The sequence below is a fragment of the Calcarisporiella thermophila genome (genome assembly GCF_041956535.1).
Source record: "Calcarisporiella thermophila strain CBS 279.70 unplaced genomic scaffold VTP21scaffold_3, whole genome shotgun sequence".
NCBI lineage: Eukaryota > Fungi > Calcarisporiellomycota > Calcarisporiellomycetes > Calcarisporiellales > Calcarisporiellaceae > Calcarisporiella > Calcarisporiella thermophila.
The window spans coordinates 801995-817934 of NW_027192193.1; the positions used below are offsets into that span (position 1 = coordinate 801995).

At 39.3% G+C, this 15940-nt stretch overlaps 5 protein-coding genes across 5 annotated transcripts; 2 read left to right on the forward strand and 3 right to left on the reverse strand.

Annotated features, from left to right (window-relative positions):
* Window positions 1-1301: 1301 nt before the first annotated feature.
* VTP21DRAFT_7218 (uncharacterized protein) lies at window positions 1302-7297 on the forward strand (the record flags this gene model as incomplete). Its single annotated transcript, XM_069397935.1, has 21 exons — window positions 1302-1728; window positions 1793-1932; window positions 1992-2210; window positions 2275-2474; window positions 2535-2625; window positions 2706-2799; window positions 2975-3037; window positions 3110-3177; window positions 3246-3414; window positions 3470-3714; window positions 3778-3901; window positions 3962-4173; window positions 4271-4763; window positions 5367-5485; window positions 5544-5663; window positions 5724-6059; window positions 6124-6222; window positions 6289-6397; window positions 6457-6525; window positions 6585-6595; window positions 6653-7297. The coding sequence occupies 21 exons, from the start codon at window positions 1302-1304 to the stop codon at window positions 7295-7297; spliced, it is 4053 nt and encodes a 1350-aa protein (XP_069255445.1).
* A 563-nt stretch (window positions 7298-7860) lies between these two features.
* Window positions 7861-9570, reverse strand: VTP21DRAFT_7219 (uncharacterized protein; the record flags this gene model as incomplete). The annotated part of the gene is made up of 3 exons (XM_069397936.1): window positions 7861-9167; window positions 9228-9356; window positions 9423-9570. The coding sequence occupies 3 exons, from the start codon at window positions 9568-9570 to the stop codon at window positions 7861-7863; spliced, it is 1584 nt and encodes a 527-aa protein (XP_069255446.1).
* A 486-nt stretch (window positions 9571-10056) lies between these two features.
* VTP21DRAFT_7220 (uncharacterized protein) lies at window positions 10057-11526 on the reverse strand (the record flags this gene model as incomplete). Its single annotated transcript, XM_069397938.1, has 4 exons — window positions 10057-10920; window positions 10985-11156; window positions 11235-11349; window positions 11409-11526. 4 exons carry the CDS (start codon window positions 11524-11526, stop codon window positions 10057-10059), a joined length of 1269 nt encoding a protein of 422 aa, XP_069255447.1.
* A 194-nt stretch (window positions 11527-11720) lies between these two features.
* On the forward strand, window positions 11721-13732 carry VTP21DRAFT_7221 (uncharacterized protein; the record flags this gene model as incomplete). The annotated part of the gene is made up of 10 exons (XM_069397939.1): window positions 11721-11814; window positions 11938-11979; window positions 12078-12252; window positions 12330-12546; window positions 12627-12691; window positions 12770-13036; window positions 13095-13147; window positions 13215-13250; window positions 13314-13444; window positions 13502-13732. 10 exons carry the CDS (start codon window positions 11721-11723, stop codon window positions 13730-13732), a joined length of 1311 nt encoding a protein of 436 aa, XP_069255448.1.
* A 328-nt stretch (window positions 13733-14060) lies between these two features.
* Window positions 14061-15370, reverse strand: VTP21DRAFT_7222 (uncharacterized protein; the record flags this gene model as incomplete). The annotated part of the gene is made up of 9 exons (XM_069397940.1): window positions 14061-14215; window positions 14273-14362; window positions 14428-14452; window positions 14539-14588; window positions 14662-14790; window positions 14862-14967; window positions 15034-15094; window positions 15155-15295; window positions 15363-15370. 9 exons carry the CDS (start codon window positions 15368-15370, stop codon window positions 14061-14063), a joined length of 765 nt encoding a protein of 254 aa, XP_069255449.1.
* Between the last annotated feature and the right edge of the window lie 570 nt (window positions 15371-15940).

A 15940-nucleotide genomic window follows, 5' to 3' on the forward strand; every position in this document is an offset into this window, starting at 1 on the left:
TTAATACTTGTAATGATAGTAATAGGAAATTCATATCGAAGTCAGTTCCCGAGACCATGTATTTATTTGTCAGTGTCATTAGTATCGAGGACGTACAATATGCTATTACAGGGATAACTTTTGACCATTCTCGCGGAATTTTAGTGGGTTGTAAGCGCTGATAGTCATTGTAATGGTGTTCATCATATTCTCCATAATGGTAATAATTGTCTCGTATGGATTTCAATCGTGGCATTGAGTGAGATAGAAAATTATAAAAAGTAAGCCTGACAATTACTCGTTGAAATGCTGTGGATTTTGCAACTAGGGATGCTATTCATGTTTGAACTCATATACTACATAACCCACGCTTAATAAATTAATTCTTAGAGCATGTGGCTTATCAATATTTGCCACACCAATCTTGAATTAAAATTGTTAACTCTCGTCATAATTACTTCTCATGGAAGTTTGTAAGAGATATTAAAAAAACTACCCATTATAACAACGATTAAACCTCAAGTATTATGAGCTTTGTTAATTGGTCTCGAAAATCCAATGTAAGCATCATGAATGGAGCAATTATTATATTATAAATAATAAAACCTATTAAATAAAGAAAAGACCGAAAAGGTATTAACACTGGGTTTTAGCTACCATGATTGCTATAACGCAGGAAGCAGAAGTTAAGTGTAGTACCACATTTTTGCTTGGTATAATATTTTATTTCCGATTAACCTAACAACTGCTGTTAACATTAGAATCGAGGGTATACAACATTTTTGCACTCTTATTAAAACTCAGTTTTTATAAATCTTGGCTGAGGAATGGATGTGATTCGATCGTCTATTTTACTACGTCATCACTGCGGCGCATTTTTTCTAAAGAGATTGCTTTTTATTTTTTAACATCCTATACGCGCGTTTCTCCCTAAAGAGAAACAAAATAACTAAACAAAATCTAAAGAGTCTTCATTTTCGACTTTTTTTCGGCCGATGAAGCAAGATCTAAAAAGGAACTTGCTTATATATGTGCAGCATTTTTATTTATATCAAATTCACTTTTTAATTCTTGTTTCTTAACATCCCTACAAGTTTCTCCCTTGGTCTAGTGTGCAATTGTATATTAACAGCATAGGACTGAAGCTTATTGTGAAATAAGTAAGGAGGAATAATTTGCTGCTAAAGAAGAGCTAGTAGCCCTGGCTGGAAAGGCACCATTGCCTGTGGACATTTTATTTAATCTCTTTTAACCACTAAACATAAGGTGAAAAGGGAGAGAATAATAAGGAGAAGTTGTAATTGAAAGAAATCTCCATCAAGATGAACGAAGATCATTTGGCCGCTGCTCTCTCTCAGTTCACTCATAACGGTAACGACTCTTCCGAATATTCTTCTGCCCAACAATATACGGAGCCGGGGGCAGTTGAGGCTGAAAGAACGACATCTGGGGCGGAAGAATTTTCCTTTCCAAATGATGCCGCACTCCAAGGTGTATCAATGACGGATCTCGCACGATTCTTGACGGAGGCTGGTTTTATATCTCCAGATTTTGTCATTGCAAACACTGCAGAACCTGCAGGTGCTGGAATCGCTACTGAAGCGCAACAGCAAGTCACGACATTTCCCGTGACAGAAAATTTTAACCAAAATGCAATGGACCCTCTATATGATGCAGAGGTTGTATCAGAGGGGTCTGAGAACACCACGCCACCTACAGTAAATGTAGATACACAAGCAAGCACTGGGTGTAAGAAGATATACGTGTATTTGATTTGACGTGTATGTGATATTGAGGAGTATTTTTTTTTTAGCATTATCGGGATCTCGACCACGCTTTATGTTTCAACCCCACCACGTTCAATACCTAGAGAAGAAATTTTTGGAGAATCCCATGCCGGAGAAAGATGCCCTGAGGGCTATGGCGGCCCAAATCGGATGTCTGGAGTCACAAGTGAGTTTCGAACTAAAATAGTGAAAGGACATCATTTATCTAATATTTGTCTTTTACAGGTTAAAGGATGGTTTTCAAGAAGAAGGTCAAAGGAGAAGTCAAATAATAAAATATCCAAAATACAAACTGCAGCACTCACGACTAACCTGCAAGGTTCAATAACATCCAAAAATATAAACTACCCTCAAGTAGCTTCTGGAGAATATGCAACTACCCTGACCTCAACCCCTGGCAGTAAGCAAGCGATATATACTACACCGATAGACACGAGTTCAAAGGTATTATTTGTAGAATGATATAACTATGTTTTTATACTATTTATTAACACATCTCTTTATTCAGGCACCCTCAACTTCATTATCAAATGACGACAATCTAGAGTCCCTTTTTAATATTTTAGATTCCTCAGGAGGAATTAGTAAAAGCGATTTCGTCAACGAATTTATCCGGTTGATGAGCTGCATTAAGATTGGCAAACTCGCGCAGCAATCCATGATTATCAATGCCTTGATATCGACAAAAGATCCTCACATATTACAAGAGTAATACATTATAGAACATTTTTTCAAGTTCAACATATTTATTATAATTCTTTGTCGTAGATTTATGAAAACAAATGGCCCCAAAATTCTTAATGAATGGCTAACATATTCGCAAGAAACGGATGGCTACCTTGTGATGAAGCTTCTGGAGGTGAGTTTGATTTTTAAATTTGTTTTTTTTTTCACACCGATGTCACGTGACTAACACATTTCATTTTTGTGGCTTTGCAGGTTTTTGATCGCTTACCCATGACAGTTGATGCACTACGAGAATCAGGGGCAGGAAAAAACGCAAAAAAATTATCAAAGAAAGCTCAGGATGATAGTACGTTATTATTATTTATTTTAACTTTAAGTAGTGACATTTAAAAAATCGTTATCATATAGAAGTAAAGGATGCTGCCTCCGCTCTGCTAAAAAAAATGGATGAAATTTGTTCAAGGTATTTATATATTAATAATTTTATTAAAATTAGCTATTTAATTATATTATTTATTTAGTTGAACCAGCTGTACCTGATAGCGAATCTAAAAAGCGGCAAGGAAGTATCGATAAAGAAGAAGGTAAACATATTGGCTCTATAAATTATCCTGACAAACATAGTTTATTAACATTTAGCCTAATTCTTTGAAAAGAACCACGCAAAAAAACCAAACTTACTGAAAATGCTAGCAACGTTCCTAGCAAACAGAATACGGATATTGTAATATTTGATTGTTTATTTTTGCATAAATTTATAATGATTGATTGTTTTGACCTATGAAATGATAGAACAAGAAAACGAACGTTACCAAGAAACCTACGGACCCTGTCAAAAAGATTGGCGAATCTAAACTCAAGCTGCTTCCTACAAGCAATAACTCTGGTTTCTTTGACCAGTTGCTTGAGAGCCGTAATGATGCAAATAAGAAGCGACCTAGTATATCCAATAGTTCTGGAGGTAATTGGGTTTCATTCGTAGTAGGATGTGAATTTTTATAAATTATTTTTATTAGTGCGACTTTCAACTAGAAAACCAGAAGCAATATCGCTTGATGAGCTCATACAATATACTTCTACTCGTGGTGGTGAAGCTAAGGCCCCCAAGCCCACTGAAAGTGATACAACAAAGACTGACGTGGACGATTTGGCCCCTAACAAACCTTCTAAGAAGCGAAAATCTGTGAGATTTGCACCTGACCACTTATTATGCCAGGTCAAAGTGTTTGAGGTTGACCATGGAGATGTTGAAGAGAAGGCCGTAAATATTAATATTTGTCCGTATAATCTTAAAAAAAATCATTAATTGGGCTGTTTTTTATAGGGCAACGTTACACCTCATATGTATGGAAATGCGAAGGATTTGGACAAACAAGAAGGATTGGGCGCCTTCAAAAAACGACAATTGGAGACAACAATAACAACAGTAGAATGGTATACTCCTCTTCGTAAGTATTATCAGATGTAAATTTAGAGGTATAAGGGTTAATAATTTCAATTTGAATCAGCTCTTCAACTACCCGATTTCAACGACGGATTTGATGTAAAAGTTATAAGCCCAGAGTCGGAAATCCAAGCCGAACGTGAAAAGCACGTGCTATCAATCGTGTATCTCGATAGCAGCCAAATCCCTGATAGCCCCGCGGAACCGGACGTTGAATACGAAGAACATAAAGAGACTCCTATAATTCCAACGGTCGATAGCGAAGCTCTAACTAATGTAAGCTATATAAAAAATACTATACTAGTCAATTTTGGATAGCGTAGGCTATTTTTATATTTTTGCTAATGTTACTGTCGTTATTTTTTTTTATTAGTCCAATCCAAATATGCCTTTGCCCTCGCAATCACATACTCCTTCAGCATCCATTGATTCGTCACAAGTTTTATCTCTTCTCAATTCGGTTAGCCAATTAGGTCAGTCATTTATGCAGTCAAAACCATTTCACCCACAGTCTGGATCGTCTCCCTATAACCAACATGGTAGTGGCGGTCAACAACCCCAGCAATATAGCCAGCCTGGTGTTGGTCATTTACTCTCCGCTTCACAGCCTCAAATGCCTATTTTGTTAAATCCCATACCATCAGTGAGCTCAAACCAACCCACTGATTTACAATCGACGCTGTTGCAAGTTATAAACAATCCTGCACTGTTGAACAATATACTTGGTGGTGTTCAGCCACAACAACAGCAGCAACAGCAGCAACAGCAGCAACAGCAGTCACACCCTCCACCGCAACACACTAAGCATCCGTTAAAGTCACAAGATCAACTCTTCAAATCCAAACTTTCTCATGACGAGCAGCAAGGTAACTCGTCACGTCGACGGAATAATTACCGTGACTTTGAGAGAGATCGTGATAGAGAGAGGGAAAAAGATCACCGGGATGAACAGGATAAATCAAAGCGGCGTAAAAAAATGGACTGGATGCGAACAGTAAAGTGCAAATTTTGGCCTAACTGTCGGAATAGAGACAATTGCCCGTTTTTACATGAATGAATCCAGTTTAATGCAATTTTACAAATAGTTTTCAACGATCAAAATATCTTAATTCCTCTATGCTTTATTTTTTTTTATTTTTGACATTTTCTATTTCTCTGTTTTTATTTTTATTCCGTGTTTGGGAGAACTGTAGTTTAAAGCTTCATATTTCTTTCTTTTGTAAAATGGAATGGATATTTCGTGGATTTTTTTTCTCTTTTATTATTTTTTTCTCCTCGAATAATACCACCTTTTCTTTGGCCTCTATATGATTAATTGTTGCACATCAAAAATGTGCATCGTAAATGAAATTATTCCATTCAAGTATTAAAGCCACAAATAAACTAAGCCACATATTTTCATTAATTGATATAGGTTGATTATATATTACTTCACTTGTACTGTAAAGAAATTATTATTTTTATAATAGAATTGATAATGTCTGAAAACGGTGTCGACCAGCTCGTTACTAAAGGAGAAACTCCCAAAAATGCGGTAGAAAAGAAGGAGAAGTCTAAAGCTATTGCCTTCACCCTGAAGACGCCAAAAGTATGCGCCAATTTATTAAATGAATTAAGAATTTGATTTAATGTGCACTTCTCTATAGGGAACACGAGATTATAATGACAAAGAGATGGCCATCCGCGAAAAGATTTTCTCGACAATTATTGGCGTTTTCAAGAAACACGGTGCCGTGACAATTGACACTCCTGTGTTTGAGCTTAAGGTTAATACATTCCATATATTATGTTATGCTCTTCCATAATACTAGTTTACATTTCTACAGGAAATTCTCTCAGGGAAATATGGTGAAGACAGTAAATTGATATACGATCTTGAAGATCAGGGCGGTGAAAAATGTTCGCTACGGTATGATCTAACCGTGCCGTTTGCACGCTTTGTCGCGATGAATGGAAAGGAATACGGAAATATTAAGCGATATCACCTCGCAAAAGTTTACCGTCGCGACCAGCCTGCAATGACAAAGGGGAGGATGCGCGAATTCTATCAGTGCGATTTTGATATTGCAGGCAATTATGATCCGATGGTGCCTGATTCTGAAGTTCTGCGTGTTGTATGTGAAGCATTGACAGCACTGGATATAGGAGAATATACAATTAAGGTAATATAGCTTTCTATGGTGAAAGCTTAGTATTTTGATGTAACCCATTTCATTATCAATATAGATTAATCACCGTAAAATTCTTGATGGAATATTTGAAGTTTGCGGCGTTCCTTCTGAGAAAATTCGTCCAATTTCATCTGCCGTCGATAAACTTGACAAAGTAGCTCTTCTAGCGTAGTCTCTAATGAATGGACTAGTATTGACTGCAATTTTATTATTACCATAGCTACCCTGGGAAGACGTACGAAAGGAGATGACCGAAGAGAAAGGTTTGGACACCTCAGTGGCAGATATGATTGGCGAATATGTCAAATTGAATGGAAAGGGTTTGGAGGGTAAATGAGTTCATATTTAATTTTATTGCTTTATAACGTTAAGTTTGCTGTGTTTATAGGCTGCAAAACGTTATTGGAAAAACTTGCAAATGATGAGAGGTTAATGAAGAGCAAGAGTGCTAGCGAAGGTATCGAAGACATGAAATTATTATTCAAATATTTACAATGCTTGAATATCATTGATAAGGTGGATTCTCAGTAAATTTTTGGATAGTGGAATGACTATTAATGTTTTTCTACAACTCCTCATTTCAGATGTCGTTCGATATGAGTTTGGCTCGTGGACTCGATTACTACACCGGTCTCATTTACGAGGCTGTGACACAGCAATCTGCACCTCCCAAACTTGAAGGAGCTAAACGTCCCGCCAAGCGCGATAATCCGGATGAGATTGATGAATCCGCTGTTGGTGTTGGCTCTATCGCTGCTGGAGGCCGATACGATGAGCTGGTGGGTATGTTTATGGGCAGCAAGAAGAAGGCGAACAGCCCTGCCAATAAGATTCCTTGTGTCGGTGTTTCAATTGGCGTGGAGCGTGTGTTTTCAATTCTGCTTCAGCGGGCCAATGCTGCTGAGATCAAGAGCAACCAAACGGAGGTACTTGTGATGGCAGTTGGTGATGGATTGCTGGAGGAACGAATGCAAATTGCAACTGAGCTCTGGGATGCTGATATTAAGGCAGAGTTCATCTACAAGGTCAAGCCTCGAACTCAAAATCAGTTTGATGCATGCGAAAGGTTCCGTATTCCATTCGCAATTATTATAGGAAAAAGTGAGCTTGATCAGGGACAAGTGCGCATCAAAGATATGCGTTCGAAGGATGTGTCACAGGGACCTGGTGCGCTTGTTCCTCGAAGTGAGATGATTAAAGAATTGAAGCAACGACTTAGCCAATTATAAATTGTTTTGAATATATTACGAGTTCGTTTCGTGCCATACTTCATCATGATATCTTTCAGATTAGAAATAACATACGTAGATTTACTGAAATAAACAATGTGCAATAATACAGTTTTTATCGGATCGATCAAAAAAAAAAAAATCCACGCAACGCATTTTTCTATGGTTTTATTAATTAATATGGAAATGAGCGCAGTGTCTATGCACTGAATATCTGTCTCATTTCTGAGTACAGCATACTATTTCCCCCTTTTTAACCATATCTAGTCTATCATTACCAAGAGTAACTCACCCCATGCCAAGATATAATTGCACCTCTGGTCTTAGAAGACTATTCCTCATATTCCCAAATTAAACAAGAATATTTGTTTTCGGCTACCCCATTTAGCCCGAGAAAGTGATGAAAAGGGAATAGTAAATTTAAGATTGGTAGAATCATTTCACAAAGCATTTCGGAAATCTCTATTGCGTTTTTCAAAAAGTCTCATAAAAAAACAAAATAATAAAACAAACTATAAAATTAGATACAACAACAAAAAAAAAAAGAAAAATAAAAGAGTAAATCAATTGTCCTTACACATTATCTGCCTTGCAACCGCGGGCACACCATTAGCCAAGACGAAAAGCCAATGATTTCCTGGTGGGAAGAGGTTTGCATTGGGAGGGGCTTCCACAACCAGCTCTAGTAGTTGCGGCTGTGAATAAACTGCCCCTCGCACTGCAGCTCTCAGCCATATCTGGCGCTGGCTCATGTGCGTAGAGTGAGTGGAAAACCCTATATTAGCCAATACGACGCGCAATTCTGTGGGTGTATCCGCCGACCCGATATCAACGTTGATAATAAAATGTTCACCGTAGTTAATAACTTCAGGATATGCAACAAGAACCGGTCGAGGCCGATTAGTAAGGAGGTAATCTGGAATGAAGGCCTCCACACGGAACTCTGTCTCCTTTGAGATACGAGAGTGAGGATTTGATCCGGCGACCCAGACTCGACCATCCGGCAAAAGCATCGCGACGGAATGATACATCCGGGGAATATCACTAGGCATCAATTTCTCAAAACGCTGACCTTCAGGTTCGCGCCATCTGTAGAGAACGGGGACGAGTTGTGGGGATTGAGCATTTGAATATCCTGCAAATCCTTGCTGAGCTCCATTTGCAATATGTACATTGCTATCTGCAAGCAATGTCATATCCGGCATAGTGCGACGATTTGGCATCTTCTCCATGTGCCACTCTGGGTGGTCGTCAAGCGGTGTTATACGGGCACAGGTGTCATCACTTTCAATGGTCCGTTCCATAGCGCTTACACCTCCGCACACCAGGATTTCTGCTCGGTAATTATCATCGGGATTGAGAGGCAAAAGAACTGAACCTCCCGTGAGTGGATAAGTGCGTGGCACACCTGGGACTTGAGGCAGTTCACGCACAGTCGAATGCTTCTGGTAGTCATATAATACTGCGTCCTTGTTAGATAGAATGAAAAGATTGCCATTGGGGAGTACATGCACTTGTGGGTATAGGTTGTAGGGTATAGTAGTGCGTAGAATCGGCAACTCATAGTTAGGTTCATCTTCTGGCTTGCGAGGATAAAATTCATAGGTTGGATTATTGTACATGGCTGATACCGCGCCTTGACCCTTTGTGCTGCCACCAACAATCATAACTCTGCCATCCGGGAGTGTGAGGGAAGATGCATACCAGCGTTTGCTACTAAGGCGAGCGCCTTTGGGACCTTCGGTGAACTCACAAGAGCCATCTGAACAGGGCGTGAAAATGCGTATGCTCTGTAATCCATCCCCGGCAGGTAGCTCTTCCTCGTCTCTTATCTGCATCTCTCCGCCAGATTCAACCAAAGTTCCATCGCCTACAAAACAAAACCCTCAATAAACGACTTGGTTGTGCCGAGAGTTTTTGTATTCCATACCCAAAAATGAACCTGAAGAGCAGAAGCTATTGGTCAAGAGCCGTAGAGGACGCGCTTGGTTAGTTTTGAGGTCGTATTCAGATCCCCACGCAAATGACCCGTCGTCAAACGTAAGTTCGGATGGCTCAGCTACGCCAAAAGTGCAAAAAACATCAATTTATATTGAACGATGAGAAGTTTAGCTGAAGTCTTTACCCTTGTCAATAATAACGATTTTATCCTCTGTGGTCAAAACAGCATGCATTGCTGGGACTCCTGTCCTCCCAATCACTTCCCACTTGCCACCCTGCGCTGACGCAAACGGTAGAGCAAGAATAATCACACTAATACATATTGCGCGCATTATCTGAGGTAGAATAAGTTAGGTATTGAAACGAGATTAAAGAGAGGAGGGGACTATAATTCTGAATGCTGATGTGATGGAGTGTTTGTCTCGATACTCCAGCAATGCAATAAAAAAAAATAAAATAAAATGAGAGAATAACAACAAACAATCAAGAGAAGAAGGGGTTGGCAGGCGTGTGGGGCGGTCGCACGATGTAGTTGAAATGGTGAGAGATGCCTAAAGGAAGAGAGAGAGATATTAATTATTCGGGAATGTAAATTAAAAGTAATTCTTGTACAACAAATATGCATTCATTCAGACCAAGTATGGTAGCTGAGAGAAAATCGGGTAAATCTGCAAAATCAAAAAATGCACAGATGTATTTCAGGTCAAGAATTAGAGTGTCTTTATTGTCGCAGGATTATATACACAAGGAAGTAAGCAAACATTATAAAATATCTAAAGAGATGAGGGGAACAACAAAGATTACAAAAAGACGTGATATCACCGGAGACGAAGTGGAGGTTCTCGTTCAGGTATCTTTCCAAATTCAAAGGTTTCACGGGTGAACGCTTCCAATTCTTCAGTGCTCAAATTCTTTTCATCTTCTCCAGGGGGTAGATTCACTGATCCAATTCCAGCTGCCATTCCAAACAGTCCGCCACCTCCATTAGGCCCAAGCGTAGAACCACCACCCCCTCCAAAAGCACTCTGGCTTTGGCCGAAAGGCGATGTACCTGATGCCCCGGTGCCAAAGACACTTGTGCCCCCACCTGTATTGCCGGTGTTTAGTGTTTGACCAAATGCAGTTGGAGTTGGTTGTCCAAATACCCCAGCTGTTCCTATACTACCAAAAGTTGAAGGGCCGGAGATGTTTCCTCCAAAGGATGATCCGAACGGGCTAGCTGAGGCCAAGTTCGATGTTTGTCCGAATGCGGAAGGCTGCTGCTGCTGTTGTTGTGGCGGTGGTTGCTGTGGAGTTCCAAAGGCGCTAAATGGAGATTGTGATGCACCTCCGCCGAATGATGATGGTTGTCCAAATACTGATGTGCTCGTTTGGTGACCCATCGTGTTGCCAAAAGCGGACGTCCCACCGAATAGTGAAGACTGTGTTGTCGATAATGGTGCCGTAGAATTGAATACCGAACCTCCAGTAGATGTGTTTCCAGCTCCAGCACCAAATACACTTGGTTGAGGCTGACCAAATACCGACGGTTGACCTCCAACAGATGTCGCACCCGTACTTCCCAAATTTCCTTGTTGTTGGGACTTCAATTGATTTATATGCTGAATTGCCGCTCCAGGGTTGTTAACTACATTTGCTACCTGAGCTTCCATATTGTTGGAAAGTTGTTGCATTCCAGCTTGCTAAATACAAGATTTAGTTATATTCCTACGGGAGTGATGAAATTCAATCAAAAGAAATCTTTACATATTGCATATCATTGCCTGTTAATTTCACACTGTTATAATATTCCAAACGTGATTCCTCCGGCGAAAAATCTGTGTTTTCAATGAGATTAGGCTCGTGTTTGGCAGGGCCATAGCATGATAATTTCCACACAGGACGATCTTTCGTTAAATCTTCTCTAAGTGATTCATTTCTAGAACAAGTGGCACATAGTCATTGTGCATTGGTTAGCAATGTATAAGTATATCAAAAAAACGAATTAAGCTTTTACGTTGCAGCGGTCATCGATTTGGTGCTTGCTTGATTTTGACCAGAACGACCAAAAGCACCGCCACTGCCCCATCCGCCGCCAGATTTCCCCCCTCCGCCGCCGAATCCTGTAGAGCCTGTTGATAAAAGGTTATAGCTCGACGCTAATTTATTTCGCCAATCAAACTTTATATACCAAAACTGCTTGTGTTGAGACCACTACTACCAGCATTGGGATGCTCATTTCTGCATCGATCCCCAAAATAGCAACGACCTTGGAGAAAGAATTTGCATACTTGACCGGATCCTCCCATTAATTTTTCTATTTACAATTTTAAAAACTCGAGTAATCAGTCAGATCCAAAGAAATTTATCTTAGTACTTAGTGCATAGAAGACAAATAATCACACATGAGACGCAGCAATTTAGCTCCGAATCTATATTTCGATAGTTCTTTTCTCATAGTCTCTCTTTACCCTCGCTTCGTCAAGCATTTCTTGACGTCAAAATGACATTGCTACGTAAGCTGCAGCTAGCCACGCGTTTGATTCTCTTCATAGCCTTTCTACCTCTCACAGCCCCTGTATCATTTACATTCATTGGTGAGTCTATCAATTATTCAGCGATGTAAAATTTCTTTCGAATTTTACCGACGATACATTGAATTTTTTGCGTACCCGTTCTATTGAGTCACTTACATCCTAACTTTATATCATTATACATAGTCTATTCCTATTTATCCTCTTGGATTCTCTATTTTGTCTACCGTAAGTAGACGATTTTTTTTGTCTTGGAATAGTCTTGCTTTCTCATTCTAATTTTTCTTTATAACTTAAATTCAAATTTCAATGCCTCATAAAATTAGTCCACCGTCCCAGTGGAAATATTGTATTGCCAATTTATCCTCACCGAACGCTCAGAGTTGGCCTTACATCCCTTGAATATCTATGGGATATTGTAACCAATCCTGGGTGGGGCGTCTTTGCAGACTATCTCTATAATCTTATAAATGGTCAGGGCCCAATCGTATATAGAGTGGAGTATGAATATCATTCATAATTTACATTGGCGAGATTATACATATCACCATACTAATAACTCGATTTTTATTAAACAGGAAAGATAAGCTCTATAATTCTCCTAACGGTAAAAGGCTAGATATATACTTTAGCGAGAGCACCTTGGCTGGCGCACAAACACTCTCTCCTGTGTTGATTTTTGTCCAAGGCCCTATGTGGAGGACTAGTAGTAAAGCGACCGCACTTCTGGTAGCTAGATTGCTTGCTCAACACAATTACACCGTAGTAGTTCCAGATATAACCCTCTTCCCAGAAGTAATTAAGCAGTTATTCAATATTACGCTTATATCAGATAGTATCACTATTCATATTAATTCACAATTCAAACGCTATAGGGCAATATAACCGATATGGTCAAGGATGTACAAAGCTGTATTCATTGGGTTCATCGTAACATTAGGTAATATATTTCGAAAATAGAATGAGCAAGTGTACTTGACATCTATGATCTAATCATAATTCAATCTTGTTTTCAAAGGTATCATGGAGGCGATCCTTCGCAGGTGTACATTGTTGGTGCTGGAGCTGGTTCACACATTGCAGCGTTAACCATTATTCATGATGCCCTACGACACTCCCTAAAACTAGGTGGACAAGAGCAAGCTTCTGCAATAGCTGTTAATAAGAGCGTCCCCAGAAACGAGAATAGCAAGCCAATAGAACGAGGGCGAAAACGTCGACTCCTAGTACCACCTTGGGATCAATCAAAGCCTACTGCACATCCAAGGGTTCAAGGAATGGTGCTGTAAGTATACGATTTTACAATGGTAGTAATTCGAATCCAATGCAATATATTCGATTAGGTTTTCTGGTGTCTACGACTTAAATGAACACTTGGATTATCTTTGTAATAAAGGTAGGAATAAGCAACAGTATTCACTCTTGCTATATATAAGTTGCTAACCTTTTTACGAACTATCCAGGCTTGGAAGAAATTCATGCGATGGTCCCAGCAATGGGTGAGATTGCCATTCTTTAGATTCCATTTTATAATGAAATTGTTGATTCTCTTTTATGTTTAGGAGGGGATCCTGACTATTTTTCCGATTTCTCGCCAAAGCTCCTCCTAGAGAAATATCTCTCACTCCTAGAAGATAATCCAACCTTAAAAAATCTACTTCCCCCGCGCTGGCTGTTAATACACGGAGATCATGTAAGGAATTCGGTTGAACTGTTCTCTTCTCTTTCGTCTCAACGGCTTTCGCATTAGGATGCCATGACACCGTTCTCATCGACTATTAGAATGCACGCCATACTTAAACAGGCGAACCTTCCTTACACCGACGTAAAATTATACCCCATGCATCGACATATGGTTCCACAATACTTAATGATATCTCCTACCCACCCTGTAAGCCAAAGAATTTTACAGGATTTGGATGCCGTTTTTCGTCATCCATCGCAGTCCGAACAAGTTCAGAAAAAGGACCTCAAGTCGTAATTTTTGACTTTAGTTTTGAATAGCACCGTGGATTGCTCGTTTAATTTGCGCGTTAATTTGGGATTATTTGACTTTTGCTTGTATTATAACCAATGTTTTTGTAATATTCCCTATATTATTTCACGGATTCACTCTCGATATCGCTAGTCATTTCTTTGGAATGAAAACGAATTTTTATGCTATACTACGACATATTTCTTTATTGTTTAAATATTAATGTGCTACTAGCTAAATTGGAGTGATAACTGACTCCTTGTACATTTCGCAGTAGAGTTTATTGTATCCAGGTATTAAACGCGACCAGCGCCTGCCAACCTGGAAAATGTATTTAGTTATGGCGGTGATATTGACCACTGGATGCTTCTCCTGGAGGAGTGTTGGGTTTCTTCTTAGGCTTCTTGCTCTTATTTTTACTCTGGGCTGATGCACCGCCACGGCAGACCCTTGCTGGCTTGCGATTGTTGAAGTGCTGCTTACCATGAGCTACAATAGCGTATAGTTTAATATAGAATATTGTAACAAGAAAATTGATATAATTACTAGGATCTTGAGAGAACTCTGGAATAGTGGGATAACCTGGATAATTCAGAACCACCTGTTCCAAACCGTCCATGCAAGATTGGGCAGGACCTTATGAATAAAAAAAAAAGGAATTGTGAGGTTGGATTGGGGAAGAACATTCGTAGCTCGCATACCATCGATGTTAACATCAGCGCAATTCTTGTGAGTAAAAAAAATCGATGGAAAGAGAAATTTGAGCTAGGATGAGTAATACGCTCAAGAGCAAGCTGGATGATATAACATACCATATAGTATTCCCGGTTCCCGATGGCGTTCACCCAAGTCCATACAAAAGCTATTATAATAGAGGGTGTGCTCGTTGAGCAAGAGAGTAATGAAAAATTGACTGCTATTAGAAATAACTCAACCTGCTTTGCCATTGGGAGCAGTGCTCGGAATCGTCACAGTGTAATTCTTGGAAAGCGGGCACTCATCGAAGATGGTATGGAATACCACAAATTGGCCGTTATCATACTGGAGAGCAAACTGGCAATGCCCTGGTTGGGCAATTGATAATTATTAGTCACGATTGTAATTATTCTCGATGTGTAGACTGTCGAAGCCGTACCTCCACCATGTGTAGCGCTTCCTGCGAGCTGAACTTTTAATGAAGACCCCGCCTTGAAGGTAAACTCAGCAGGACCAACAGGGAAGCCTCGGCAAGGGTAGGGCCACTTTAACAGAAAATTATTCGATTTTGTGCCTATGTTTGGAATTGAGTAACTAATTCTTCTCGTTACCTGAGAGGGATTAAGCGGACTATTCATGTTATAATCTATATTCCCGTTTTTGCGATAATATCTGAATGCAATGAGGTTTTATGTGGGTGCACTAAGAGGATCGAAATCAATAAGTGCTTACTCGCTATATTTGCTTCTGCGAGGTGGTGGAAAAGCCATCTCCATATGCGCCAAGGTAATGGACGTGATCACCAAGAGAGTAAGGGGAATAAAGAGGAGCTTTGAGATCATTTTCTTAAAAGGATTGAGAATTAAGGATTGGCTGTTGCAAGAGTAGTGTTAATTTTTTATAGCACGAACTCGTTCATGGCCATTGTTTAAATACTTACGGTTCCATTAATATTTGCTCACAAATCCCCATAAATTTTTCTACTTCACACGTTAATTGTCTTGATTTTTCCCTTTTTCTCTCTTTTCTGTTCCTTTCTTACCTCAGCTTTTCTTCCATGATAAATTACATTTAGAGATAACCGATTCCAGTATATGAGTTGAATACAACTAGTGATTCATGCAATGATCCCCAATGCAACTAGGATCGCCGTAGATAAGAAACTCCACACATATACATTATCTATTTTATATATTACAATACGGCAAGAAACCATTAATGGGATGCATCTATAGTGAATGTCAGACAATCCGACTTTCATAATTAGAGTTACATGACATGAAATGAAAATCCTGAAATTGATTATGTAAATTGGGGGCGACACATTTGAAGGCTGAACGCGAGATACGTAAGATTATGACGGATAGAATTTTGGATAACGAAAAGGCTGGAATTGGAAATGGAAAGAAATTTTCGTAATAGAAAATAACATGATGGCAATATATAGCTGAATGGCCTGGAGAGAGAATTGTGATGGGATAAAATGCGGGGTATATTTTACCCTAAAGTTTAGATAAA